At 44.4% G+C, this 14,346-nt stretch overlaps 1 protein-coding gene across 2 annotated transcripts; it reads right to left on the reverse strand.

The window, feature by feature from the left end:
• Positions 1-1,807: 1,807 nt before the first annotated feature.
• Positions 1,808-11,666, reverse strand: LOC115078578 (C-C motif chemokine 27-like). 2 transcript variants are annotated; one of them, XM_029581509.1, is made up of 3 exons: positions 11,567-11,666; positions 3,476-3,608; positions 1,808-2,634 (listed from the first exon to the last, which is right to left on the reverse strand). In XM_029581509.1, the coding sequence occupies exons 1-3, from the start codon at positions 11,655-11,657 to the stop codon at positions 2,520-2,522; spliced, it is 339 nt and encodes a 112-aa protein (XP_029437369.1). In that variant the 5' UTR covers positions 11,658-11,666; the 3' UTR covers positions 1,808-2,519. The 2 variants fall into 2 exon arrangements, with proteins under 2 accessions (XP_029437369.1, XP_029437377.1); XM_029581517.1 differs by having other exon boundaries at positions 3,476-3,602; positions 11,567-11,648.
• Positions 11,667-14,346: the final 2,680 nt, after the last annotated feature.

Genomic DNA, 14,346 nt, shown 5'->3' on the forward strand with positions numbered 1-14,346 from the left:
GGACAGATAAGTCGGCATGAATTTAAATAAATAAGTCAGCGAGAGATGATTGTAGAAATTTTGTTTCAAAAAGATACTCAATTGGGATATTGAATTTTATACTTTGAAAGATTTGAACAGAAGAAAATATTTTATGAGGTGATTTTGTGGTTGAAATTATATATTAGTTTTGGAATCTCTCTTAAACACGTAAGAATTTAGGTGCTTTTGATTGTGGTATCTTAACGTAAATTTTGCATTGATTTAAAATGTAACACTAAGTAGCCAAAAACATGACCAGGACCTAAAACACCAATACACCTCCTATTAGGAAAACAGAACAAGCGAGGCTGTTCTGTTTTCCTAACAGACAAAAACTTGTGAAAGATTTCAAAGGGGCATGGGATAAACACTGTGGATCCTTAAAGGCTGAAGGATGGGAATGAAGAAAAGAGTGCATGGGGGTAACTCGCTGAGGTGGCGGTTACTACCCTTAACCAATAAGCCTTCATACTGTTGATGCAACTCCATCATTGCTCTCTGCCTCATCAAAACGCATAACGGGTAACTGGATTCAAACAGCAACCGACGAGGACCCTGACTTTTATGGTCTGGGAAACTGATGCGCATGGGGGTGACCTGCATGGCACGGAGGATTCTACCATAAGCTTGCTGGGCAGTCTGGCTGGTCCGTTTGATCCTTTTCTGCCGTCATTTATAAGTTTCTATGTTACAGATCCCTACACAGAAACCACATGCCAGCAGAATACCTCACCTTGATCACACACAGGCCGACACAGTACAGTGCGCTCCGATGGAGCGCACTGTTAACCCGCCACTGGACGCACGTTTTCCCTTAGCCCTTATTCAGTAAGGGGCCGAAAACGTGCGTCCAATCCGCCGAACCTAATAGCTCCCGCAACATGCAAATGCATGTTGATGGCTCTATTAGGTATTCCCGCGCGATTCACTAAGTAAAATGCGCAGCCAAGCCGCACATTTTGCTTTCAGAAATTAGCGCCTATCCAAAGGTAGGCGCTAATTTCTTCGCTTTTCTGTGCACCTCCGGCTTAATATCATGGCGATATTAAGTCGGAGGTCCCGAAACTTTCCAAAAGTAAAATAAATTTAAAAAAAAAAAAAAAAAATTGTAGTCTGCTGGCGGCTGTCGGATCGAAAACCGGACGCTCAATTTTGCCGGCGTCCGGTTTCCGAGCCCGTGGCTGTCAGTGGGCTCGAGAACCGACGCCGGCATAATTGAGCGTCGGCTGTCAAACCCGCTGACAGCCGCCACTCTGGTCCAAAAGGAGGCGCTAGGGACGAGCTAGTGTCCCTAGCGCCTCCTTTTGCCCATTTTTACCGCTGGGCCTCATTTAAATACAGAATCGCGCGCACAGGAGAGTGGCCTGTGCGCGCACCGGGAGAGCGGGCATTCGCCCACTCTCCCGCGGACTTTACTGTTTCGGCCTGATAGGCAGACCCTCACCAAATACAGAATAAAGAGACCATAAAGTATAAATAGAACCGCGCGGACAAAAAACTGAACTGGAAACCGCAAGAAGCCAGGCTCTGTATGCAGGGAGTTCTCAACCCAGTCCTCGGGACACACCTAGCCAGTCAGGTTTTCTGGATATCCACCATGAACATGCATGAGATAGATCTGAATGCACAGCCTCCACTGTTTCTAATCTGCGGGGCACACCTACATTGGAGTCTTGTATCAATATTAAGATTCGAGGACAATCCCATCATATTGGAATCATAGAGGTTTGCAACAAAGATCTTTACAATTTTCATTCAGCTTTTACTTCAAGTATTATGACGTATATACAGGAATGATTACTACTTTTAATGATGTCTGTGCAAATGAATTAGAGATGTATTTGTACTTATGAAAACATTACAAATATGTGTATTTTTGAAATACAAGTATGCTATAGAGAAGAGAAAATAATTAAATGAGCAACCAAAAGGAGAACGTGAGCTTCCTTTTATCTATGGTCAGAGGTTTGCTGAATCCATTGATTTCCCAGCATGGTCCATGGAAACACGTCTTCTGCAAATGGGATCCTGTGTCGTCGGGCAATCCTACCACACGTGAAGAGAGCCCTCCCTATGCAGACACACTCGCCACCCCCCCCCCAGCAGCGCCTCAGGGCTGTCCGAACGTATTCGATGGAGTCCAACTCGGATGATGTGGGCTTGCTGTAGCATCTCCAGATAAATGCTGCTTGTGTTGAAGGCAAAGATCACCCTCCAAACCCTGAGCGTCCCTCACCCGTTTCTATGACGCTACTCATTCTGTAGGGCAGTAAGGATTAAAGTGTACAGGGATGGGAATAAGGGAGCTAGGTTGGCAGTGCTTTGATGATGGAGCCCACCACCTTCAGTTCATTGAATATTGAGCCAGCGGTGCATGGTAGTGACTTAAAGCAATGATTGCAAAGGGGGTGTCCTTCTGTAAGATATTTCTAAGCTTTCATCCGCCTTCTCATTTCCTGCTTTGTCCTCCTCTGGCAGTTTTCCTGCTGTCGTCTCTCCTAGGGTGGTGTCCAGCTTGTCTTAAAGCGTTGAGTAATTCCTCTCCTCTGTAACCATTTCATCAGGTCTTTATTTTTGGGGTCTATGCACAGCGTCTGCTTTTTGAGGGTCAACCTTAGGGGAGAAATATAAAAAAATGGTATAAAATACAGGAGATGATGCACAGAGTCACTGGGACCCAGCACTGCCAGAGGGCGGCCAAAAGACTCCGTTTCTAGAGGAAAGCATTAGGCTGGTTTCTTGACTTCCTCACTTTACACGTATTTGTAATTATGGGGCTGACTTGGATGAAGCAGGACCACAAAGGCCACAATGCAGGCTAGGTCTCACATACGGGCTAGGTTTTAAGGCCCGGCACGTGCTGAAACGGGGAGATGTGAGTGTGGCCGGGCCACGCGTGCACCACGCACATTTTCAAATGCTCACGGCCAGGCGCACAATAAAGTTGTTTTTAAAAGGGGGCGGGCCATGATAGGGCCATCGACACTGTCCCAGGGACGCGCACACCAGCAGCCGGCCGGCTCTCCTTACTTACCACTACCCCCTCGTAGCTGTTAGCGATCAGGGGCTGCGCTCTTCCTACCACTGGCCCATAGCACTTTACACTCTGCTCACTTCCACCAATAGCTGAGGTGCTCTGGGCTGTGCTCACTTACGTTATTGCTACAGACTGGGAGGTCCGTATTCAGCCAGGCAGAGGGTGGATAGGTTAGCGTTATCCGTCTACCTTATACCAGATTATTGAGTGGTGCAGGCAGGCCCAGCTATTGGGAAGTTAGCTGGGTAAGTGGATCAGGCTAACCTTGGTCGTGCTTTCAGGCAGTTTGCCCAGCTAAGTGTCAGACCTAGCCAGACAAAGTCACTGTCTATCTCGACCCCTGAGTTTTGCATTCCTATAATGCGCTGATGCAGGCTGATGCTCTTGGTTACGGTGCTGGAGTCAATGTTTACTTACACAGCAGCTTCGACCTTGCAGACTCCGTCGTTCAGCTGGAAAGTTACTTTTTTCACGCGCGTGAACATGCGTCTGGGGACGGCTCTGGCCACCTCTGTACAGCAGGCCTGGCCCACCTTTGGCGCTCCTGCAACTGCCAAAAGCAAAACAAGGTCAGAGGGTCATGGGCCAAAACCGTAGCCATGCTTGGCCCTGTGCTGATTTCACAGGCATGAGCCTCCCTCGTCAGGATTCGTTTCTGACTCCTGGCAGTGCGGGAGACCTCTCTCGGCGGCATCTTGCTGGAGATTTCCTGAATGCGCTGGAGACCAGCAAAACACAGAAAGTCAGAGGACTAAACTACCTGCAGGGCAGAGCTGGAAAAGCTGTGTTCGTCCCGGAGGAAACTGGATGCTTGCCAGGTTCTGATGGTGGGACCAATATCAGTAAAGACGTCGTCCTCCATCAGCTTTCCAGACCACACCGGTCCCTTCCTCTGACAGACAAAATGACGGCCGATTCCAGTAAAATGCTGGGGACTTGGAGGGACTGAGAAGCGCACGTCTGTGCCTGTGTGAGGGTGGGGAGACTCCAATAAGCTGGGCCAGGCAGAAGCACAAAGGGAACTGAACATTTACCCAGTGACTTCTGCTCTGGGTCTCTCTCTGCCCCTGCTCCTCTGGATTCTGGGCCCCAGGCCTCTTTCCCCCTTCTGCTCTGGCTCTCTCTTCCTCTGGGCTCTGGCTCTCTCCTCCTCTGGGTTCCTTCCTTGCTGCTTGGGCCACCACCACCACCATCAGCGGCACCTATTGCTGTTTGCATTAAACCCGCCGGCTCTCAGTGAATTTGAGCTCATATCCTTCCTTCACTCCTAGGAGAGCAGCGCTGGGGTGTGGGAACGGCACAGGCTCAAATGCCCTGAGAGCCACCGAGTTTAGTGTAACCAACAGCCAAAGGTACAGCTGAGAGGCAGAGAGGCCCAGGAATGGGAGGGTCCCAAAAAACACGAAGGTAGGCGGTCTAAGAAGCCGTCAGGAAGAAAACCAAGATTAGACGCCACAGTCATTTTCAAAAGTTTATTGAAGTGGAGACGTAGGTATTTTAAGAGCCCGACTCTGGCCGGGTTTCGTCGTTAACAAACGGCTGCCTCAGGGGCTAAAAACAAATAATAAAACACATTAATTAACATATGCAAAAGTGAAATAAAAAATCAATCAAACCAATAATGTTAAAAGACCATAAGATACCATATATATCTAGAAGATGTACGTATATCATAAAAAGGTGACACCGAACCGTGACATTACTACACGGAAAGGATGGAATTCTTAACATAAAAAAGTACAGATTCATTCAAATAGAAGGCTTGTGTAAAATAATCATTCGCAAATTCTAGTTTGCCCATTTAAAATTATCTGGAAAAAAAAATTCAATTAATAAGGTAACTTTACCTCAATTTGATTAGGACTCAGGTTGAAACGAGTGTAATCTGGACAATTATGATCCGCTATGAGATTGATCCTAAATATATATATATATATATATATATATGATATCATTATATTTAATTCATTTTCTCCTTTGCTATTAAATTCGAGCTTATGCTCAATCTTGTACTAACCTTCCTTTTTTATATGAAAAACATAATCTTGTTGATGTGATGTATCTGTTGGATTCCCACTCTGGCATCACATCTATCAAACTCTGCGGTAACACCAACTATATAATTAATAATAATGCAAAAGTAATAATAAAACACATCTATCAAACTCTGCGGTAACAACAACTATATAATTAAAGAGAAATCTTATCAAGCAACAGATATAGGTTCTAAAAAATTAGGGATAAATTGGGAACCCCGAGAAAACTACCTATATAATGATAATCTATCAATCTATCAAGATCACTATCAATAATTAAGAATCTCCTAACTTCAAATCTACTCTAGGTGTTCCCCAAGGCTCCTCTCTATCCCCCACCCTCTTCAATATCTACCTACTGCTTCTTTGCCAGCTCCTCACAAACCTTAACCTAATCCACTACTTATATGCTGACGACGTTCAGATCCTGATCCCAATAAAAGAATCCCTTCCAAAAACGCTCTCCTTCTGGGAGAACTGCCTTAAGTCCATCAACCAGTTACTCTCCAGCCTGAACCTGGTCCTCAATGCAGCCAAAACAGAAATCCTTCTCATCTCCACCGACCATTCTACCAGCCATGATCAGACAACCTCTATTCCTCAGACCACTCAAGTTAGAGATTTAGGAGTCACCATTGATAACCATTTGAACCTTAAAAAATCTATAAACAATATTACGAAGGATTGTTTCTTCAAGCAGAAATCAGCAGAACCAGGGGTCACGATTTGAAGCTCCAGGGAGGAAGATTCAGAACCAATGTCAGGAAGTATTTCTTCACGGAGAGGGTGGTGGATGCCTGGAATGCCCTTCCGAAGGAAGTGGTGGAGACCAGAACTGTGAAGGACTTCAAAGGGGCGTGGGATAAACACTGTGGATCCATAAAATCAAGAGGCCGTCAATAAAGAGTGGGTGGCTCACCAGAATGACGGCTACTGCCTGGAGATAATACCCTTATTCAATAAACATACACATGGTTACTGTGACTCCAACATCGCTCTAAGCTACAACAGCAAGAGGAAATGTGGAAAAAAGGATTCACACTCACAAAGTGGGGAGTAGCTGGCTTGTTACGGCGGTTACTACCCCAAACCAAATAAGCCTGATACTTCACTTTCAATGCATATCCTGCTTCAACGGCAGGGGAGAAGAAAAACTGATACTTCACGCATATCCAGCATAGCTCTCTGCTTCAACGGCAAGGGAGAAGAAAAACTGATACTACACGCATATCCAGCATAGCTCCCTGCTTCAACGGCAGGGGAGAAGAAAAACAACCAATAAGGGCTGAATAACACAGTCTGGGTAAAACAAATAAGCATGGGTGTAGCTTGCTTATTGCGGCGGTTACTTCCCCTACTACCCATAACTAATCAAGCTTGATATTTCACTTGGTTGCAGCTCCATCACTGCTCTCTACATTAATGGTGGGGGTGGAAGGGAAATAGAACCAAAGAGCTAAGAGAAACAGGTAAGTAAGAGAAAAAAAATGTGAAGCTTGCTGGGCAGACTGGATGGGCCGTTTGGTCTTCTTCTGCCGTCATTTCTATGTTTCTATGTTTCTATAAGCTCCAAGTCATGAAAAGACTCAAACCCCTCCTCCATCTCCAGGACTTCAGAACTGTCCTTCAGTCGACAATATTCTCCAAAACTGACTACTGTAACACTCTCCTCTTAGGACTCCCGATCTCTGCCACTAGACCACTACAGATGCTCCAGAACTCAGCAGCCAGGATATTAACCAACACCAACCGGAGAACTCATATCACTCCTATACTTAGAAACCTACACTGGCTACCTATTAAATACAGAATTTTGCACAAAGCACTCACCATTATCCACAAATCCATACACAACCAACTACCTTTAGACCTTCAGTTCCCACTCAAACTATACACATCTGCAAGACCCATTGGAGCGGCACACAAAGGAACCCTTCAAGTTCCCCCAACTAAATCCTCTCGTCTAACCTCCACGAAAGAACGGGCAATCTCCACAGCTGGCCCCATCATCTGGAACAACCTCCCGACTGATCTAAGACTGGAACCCTGCCTGATTACCTTCCGAAAAAAACTCAAGACTTGGCTTTTCATCCAAGCCTTCCCATAAGCCAAACATTACAACAGTTCTTTCATTTAGCCCAATAGATTAAATGACCGACCCAGCCACTGTATATTCATAAGTTCTCATTCTCCAGTTTTTTCTGTCCTTTATTTCCTGGCTACTCTAGCCCCCAAGTTCTTTCTCCCTGTTACTTGTATCTGCGCTTCGGCCTTCCTGTTATATGGTTTTGTTCAGTTAACCCCTAAGTTCGATGTAAACCGGCCTGATATGAAGCTTGTCATGAAGTTCGGTATAGAAAAATGTTAAATAAAATAAATAAATAAATAATGCAAAAGTAATAATCCAAAATGACTTATAAATGGCTATTCAACTTAGTCTGAACGCAATGTAATTCAAACAATCGTATGAATCTAAAATAGTTGTCAAGCCAAGGGATTCCACCATTTTCCTCCCAATCTTTGTGTGCATGACTAGCAATTGTGATTCTAGCAGCGCTGAAATAAAATGGAAAGGGAATTAAAAAAGGAAAAAGAATCGCTGTCAACGCAATTATTTAAATCTATAATTAAAATGAAATGACAAACTACTAAATGCCAGCGCTTCAAACCACATAAATTCATATAATGAAAACTAACCTTGGAAAAAATTATCAGAAAAAATTATTATTATTGAAAATAAATTGACATTAATAATTTATATGGGCAAATGCCATTATGTATTTAAATTTGCCAAACCTCACCACCTCACATCGCAATCATTCAAAAAGACAAATGCTATTGCTGTACAATTTTTAGCGCTTTGACTAACATGAGGTTAACTAAAAAATCAGCGCTGTACCGGGGTCATAATTAGAGCACTGAAAGGAGCGCTGCATCAAGCCATAGAGTCAAAACCATTCAAAAAAATGTATCAAAAGGACCGATACCGTTGTTAAACATTTTTGATAGACATAATATAGCGCTGGGATCCAAACCTAATAGTCAAAGCAATGTAAACCACCGTTCTCATCACAATCTTTATGTGCATAAGAAATGAAACAGAACAGGAAAAAGAAAAAGAAAAGACAAAAAAACCCACTGTGAACGCAATTACTTAAGTCTATATCTCAAATGAGATGGCAAACTGCAAATTGCCAGCACTTCAAACCGCATAAATTCATATAATGAGAACTGGGAAAAACATCATATTAATGATTTATATAGGGAGATATCATTGTGTATTTACATTTGCGATACCTCACCGCCACACATCGCAATCATCCAAAACACGAATGCTATTGTTGTGCAATTTTTAGCGCTTCGACTAACATGAAGTAAACTGAAAGCATAGCGCTGCACCGGGCTCATAATTAGAGCACTAGAAGGAGCGCTGCATCAAGCCGTACAGTCAAAACAATTCGAAGAAAATATGAAAAAGACAAATGTCATTACTAACCAATTTTAGTGGACATGCTACGGCGCTGGGATACAAACAATTGTAGCAGTGCTGAGTATAGGGTAAAGATTGCTAATGAAAACGGTGGAATTTGAAAGCTAAGCCAAGTCTATCAAATTGTGATAACGAATATTACCGTCTTCTAATGTCCATAAAAAATCCTTCTTTGGCTGGAACATGCTAATAACTAGAGTTAAACCGATATTTAAACCATATATAAAAAACATAATACCTTCTACTCTGGTTCCAATGCTCGTCCCCATCTGCCTGGCAAACATTAAGAACCTCACTCTGAGCCATCTTTTAAAACAAACTTTGGAGCCAAAATCCTCAGGGAACAAAACATAATTGAAAAGTAAAATTTATTGTAAAAATCATCGAACTAAAAGTTCTAAACATGAATTTGTTGCCATAAAAATAAATTTAGTCAAAAATGTGTAAAAATAAAAACAAAGGGGCGGCATTAAGGTCTGTCAATCAAATAAGGGGCGTATCTAAACAGCGCCATAGCATGTCCACTAAAATTGGTTAGTACTGACATTTGTCTTTTTGATACTTTCTTCGAATTGTTTTGACTGTGCGGCTTGATGCAGCGCTCCTTCTAGTGCTCTAATTATGACCCGGTGCAGCGCTAAGTTTTCAGTCTCATAGCGGATCATAATTGTCCAGATTACACTCGTTTCAACCTGAGTCCTAATCAAACTGAGGTAAAGTTACCTTATTAATTGAATTATTTTGTTCCAGATAATTTTAAATGGGCAAACTAGAATTTGCGAATGATTATTTTACACAAGTCTTCTATTTGAATGAATCTGTACTTTTTTATGTTAAGAATTCCATTCTTTCCGTGTAGTAATGTCACGGTTCGGTGTCACCTTTTTATGATATACGTACATCTTTTAGATATATATGGTATCTTATGGTCTTTTAACATTATTGGTTTGATTGATTTTTTATTTCACTTTTGCATATGTTAATTAATGTGTTTTATTATTTGTTTTTAGCCGCTGAGGCAGCCGTTTGTTAACGGCGAAACTCGGCCAGAGTCGGGCTTTTAAAATACCTACGTCTCCACTTCAATAAACTTTTGAAAAAGACTGCGGCGTCTAATCTTGGTTTTCTTCCAGAAATGGGAGGAGCATTATGGTCACCCTAAGGTACTTGCTGTATTGTGGTCACCCCAAGATTGGTGAACAATCTCTCTCTCTCCCCCCCCCCCCCCTTCTCCAGGGCTGACTCAGCACTCTTCCCCTTCCCTGACTCCAGAACAATCTTCCTCTATCTCCCCAGGCCTGACTTCATTACTCTTCCCCCTTCCCCCTCTCCTTCTCACACATACACCCTCACACAGGCTCTCTCTGTCCCTCCCTCTCTCTCACACACATGCTCCCTCTCTCTAATACACATACACACACCCTCATACAGGCTCCCTCACTCTCTCGCACACACACATCCCCTCATACAGGCTCCCTCACTCTCTCGCACGCACATGCTCCCTCTAATACATATACACACACCCTCATACAGGCTCCCTCACTCTCTCGCACACACACATCCCCTCATACAGGCTCCCTCACTCTCTCGCACGCACATGCTCCCTCTCTCTAATACATATACACACACCCTCATACAGGCTCCCTCACTCTCTTGCACACACACAAATCCCCTCATACAGGCTCCCTCTCTCTTGCATACGCACCCACACAAGCTCCCTTTGCCTCTCACTCATACACCCTCACACAGGCTACCTATGTCTCTCTCTCTCACACACATGCTCCCTCTCTCTAATACACATACACACACATCCCCTCATACAGGCTCCCTCACTCTTGCATTCACACCCTTACAAGCTCCCTTTTTCTCCCACGCACTCATCCTCATACAGGCCACCTATGTCTCTCTCTCATGCAGCCCTTCACAGAGGCTCTGTCTCACACATACACAATCCCTTCACACAGGCTAGCACCCTTTTTCATACACACACACTCCCAATCTCTCTCACACATACACACTCCTTCACAATCTCCTCATATAGGCTCCCTCTCTCTGGTAGCCACACTCAAGCATCCCCTCTGATCTCTCTCACACACCCCTGCTTGCCCTCCCTGATCTCTCTCACACCACACTGGTCTCTCTCACCCTCCTGCTCACCCCCCCGCTCTCTCTCTCACCCCTCCATCTGCTCTCACTTCCCCCTCCCCCACACCCCTCCCTTCTCCATTCCCCTCCCCCTCCTCTCTCTCTCTCACACACACACACACACACACACACACACACACACCCCTCTCTACGCGCATTCACTCTCACTGGGGCCTTCACCTTCGCTGGCAATTCTGCGCAGGGGGGAATTCTCCACAGATTCTGCACTCTGCAGTAGCCCAGACTTCCCCCAGGACTAAAGAGTGCTGGGGATCTGGAGAGACAGTGCAGGGGACCTGCTATGGGAGGAGAGCACTGAAAACATACCTGGGGGAGAAGTCCTACCTATAGTACCTGAATGCAACCCGCTTTGATGTACACTTTGGAGTGCCAAAAAGCAAAATATAAAAATCTCAATAAATAAATGTCCCATGTACCAAAACATTTGCAACCAGAGTATTGTGAAATAACAGAAAAAGGAGCCCAATACATGTACCCAAACCCCCTAATACGCACCGAAAGTTACACTGTATAAACAACTCCTAAAACCAGAAGCCCTAAATGTTAAGTACTTTGTGTAAAGAGATTTCAGAAGAGAATGAATCAGCGGGCAGGACCCCTCTATTCCATGGCAAAACTTACAAAGGAACCACAAGAAGAGAAAGGCTAGTAAGGGTCCTTCCGTGCAGCCTGCGCCCCTCTCTCCTGAATCCGAGCTCACTCGGCCACCTTTCCACATGACCTGGCACCCAGTTTGCAAGGGGCAGAGTCACAGTGCGTCCCGTTGCACTTCCTAACCCCCCTCTCCCTGCAGGGCTCCTCGCGTCGCCTCCTTACCTGCCAAGGCTGGGAGAGCAGAGAGGGCAAAGCAGGTCAGGAGCACCGGCAGCCTCATGACGCCTCCTCCGAGCTGGGGCTCTGCGAGCATTTATACAGGGGGGGAGGGGCGGCTGCCTGCCTAAGCACTGATCGAGGAGGGGAGGGGCTGCGCCGGCTGCCAGCCACAGGCCCTCGCCTTCATGCATCGCTTCTTGTCATTCTTCTATTATTTTTTTTTTTATTTGGAAGGAACTTGTTTGATTTTGCAAAGCGAAACAACCTAAAGGCAAAACTTTCAAGAGTGCACGCCTTAGTTAATTACTGTCAGGGCTGCTCGATGAGCTCAGGACGTTCTGGGAAATATTTCCAAAAATAATGTGCACCTGGAAGAAAAGATTCATGCAGCCAAGCAGTTACCGGAGTCAGGAGAGAAGCCCGTTTTGAGGGCTAAAATGTAGAAGCAGAAGATACTTCCAGTTTCAGAGGTCAATGCTGCACTCTCCACCCACTCACCATGTGGACAGGGACAGTGTCCTGAGCAATCTTATTTATTTATTTATAATTTTTATATACCGATGTTCCTGTATAGAATACATATTGCACTGGTTTACAGAGAACTGAACTGTCGCCCCTGGGGCGGATACATTGGAACAAGGTTGATACGAACCTTAATCGTAATCTTCAGGTCTTTCCATCCGTGCTCAGTCCGCTCTTGTAGTGGATTGCAGGTGATAGGGGAAGGCATTCAGAGTTGAGGACGGCCTCTCTTCTCAATGACTGGGCACATTGTGTCTGAGGTCAGGACCCGGAATAATTGCGGGCAAGTCCCAAGCTGTGGGGCCAGTGCTGGTCTAACTCTGTATACTGAAGACATTGTTTGCCTGCTGCTTCTGCAAGCCTGCAGGAGGACCTACAGTTCTGACTTATCTGCATCCTAGGGAATTGCTGATTTTGTAAATTTGTTAATTTTTTATTCTCAGTTTTTTTTAACACAGTTCCTATCAATTTCTCTCTCCCCTAGCACTTCACTACCTTTCTCCTTCCCGCAACTTCTGCGCTTACTGTCACCTGACCCCCATCCTCTCCTTTTTCCTTCACTGCTCCACCTCCCCCCCTCCCCCCTCCCTGTTATTTGTAATTTCCTCTTCCTCCTTTACAATGTTGATTGTGAACCGGCATGATATGTCCTATGAATGTCGGTATATTTTAAAAGCATTTAAATAAATAAATAAATAAATCTGTACTGACCTTAGAGAGGGTAATGAGGTAACTGTGCCCAGTGGGGTTAAGCAGGGCTTGTGGGAAAATAGTGGCCCGAGGGATTTTTCTCCATACTGGCCCATGGGTACCCAATTACATATACAATATAATTTACACATACAATTTACATATATATGTACACACCTCTATATTTCGGCATGGTCCTCCCATATCAACACATTACTATTTGCCAACACTCAAAGAATAACAACAAATATTACACCAGAATCTAAAATATCAATACACCTCCTGTCAGGAAAACAGAACAGGCCAAGCTACTACAGATCCCTACAGAGAAACCACATGCTAAAAGAATGCTTCATCTCAGTCTTTGCATGCAAAACACAAACCCTCACCAAATACAGAATAAAGCCACATAAAGTATAAATAGAAATGTGCAGACAAAAACTGAACTGTAAAACGCATCACGCCAGACTCTATACAGTGCAACAATGGAAAAACAAAAATGTCACCATTCCTCGTGAAACAATCAATAAAATCAAGATATATAAATCATGAATCATAATTATAAAATCATACTAATAAAATAATTTCAAAACAGCTGATGAATAGAATATCCAATAATTAAAGACTCATGCAAATTTTGAAAGCTTTACCAAACACCAATAAAATATTTCAGACACATCACATACTACCCAATAATTAAAATGGTAGTCAATCAAGAAAAATGAACTTAAAAAGACACTTTTACTTACCCTCTCCAGCAGTTCTACTCCTTTCCCTTGCAGGCCACACCAGAAGCAGCAGTAGCTGCTGAAGCTGTCCTCACTGTCCTCTTCCTTAGGGACCACAACCAGTCTCTTCTCTCTCTCTCTCACACACATACAAGTCATACCCTCAAGACCAATTTCTGTCTCTCACAAACCAATCATCTCTCCAACCAGTCTCTCTCTCTCTCTCACACTCACACACACACACACACACACACACACACACAAGCACACACATACCAGTCATCTCCCTGATCAATCTCACACATACACATGTCACCTCTCTGGCCAGTCTCTCTCAATCACACAAGGCTCTCGCTCCCTCTTACATACAGGATTTCAATCACACACATGCTCTCTCTATTTCACTTACACACAAGCTCTCAATCACACACGTTCTATCTCACTTACAAACAGGCTCAATCACACACATGCCCTCTCTCTCACAGCAACAAGCCAACCAAAAACATGCTCCATCTCTCTCTCGCACACACACATTGACTCACACAAGCATCCTCCCTGACTCACATATACACCACACACATACAGAAGCACCCTCCCTGCCTCACACACAGAAGCACCATTCCTTTCTCACATACACACCCAGAAGCACAATTCCTTTCTCACATACACACACAAACAGAAGCACCATTCCTTTCTCACATACACACACAAACACACACAGAAGCGCCATTCCTTTCTCGTACACACACGGAAACACCATTCCTTTCTCACACAAACACACACCCGCACCATTCCTTTCTCACACACACACACACACACACGCACCATTCCTTTCTCACACGG

This window comes from Rhinatrema bivittatum, chromosome 1, assembly GCF_901001135.1.
Source record: "Rhinatrema bivittatum chromosome 1, aRhiBiv1.1, whole genome shotgun sequence".
NCBI lineage: Eukaryota > Metazoa > Chordata > Amphibia > Gymnophiona > Rhinatrematidae > Rhinatrema > Rhinatrema bivittatum.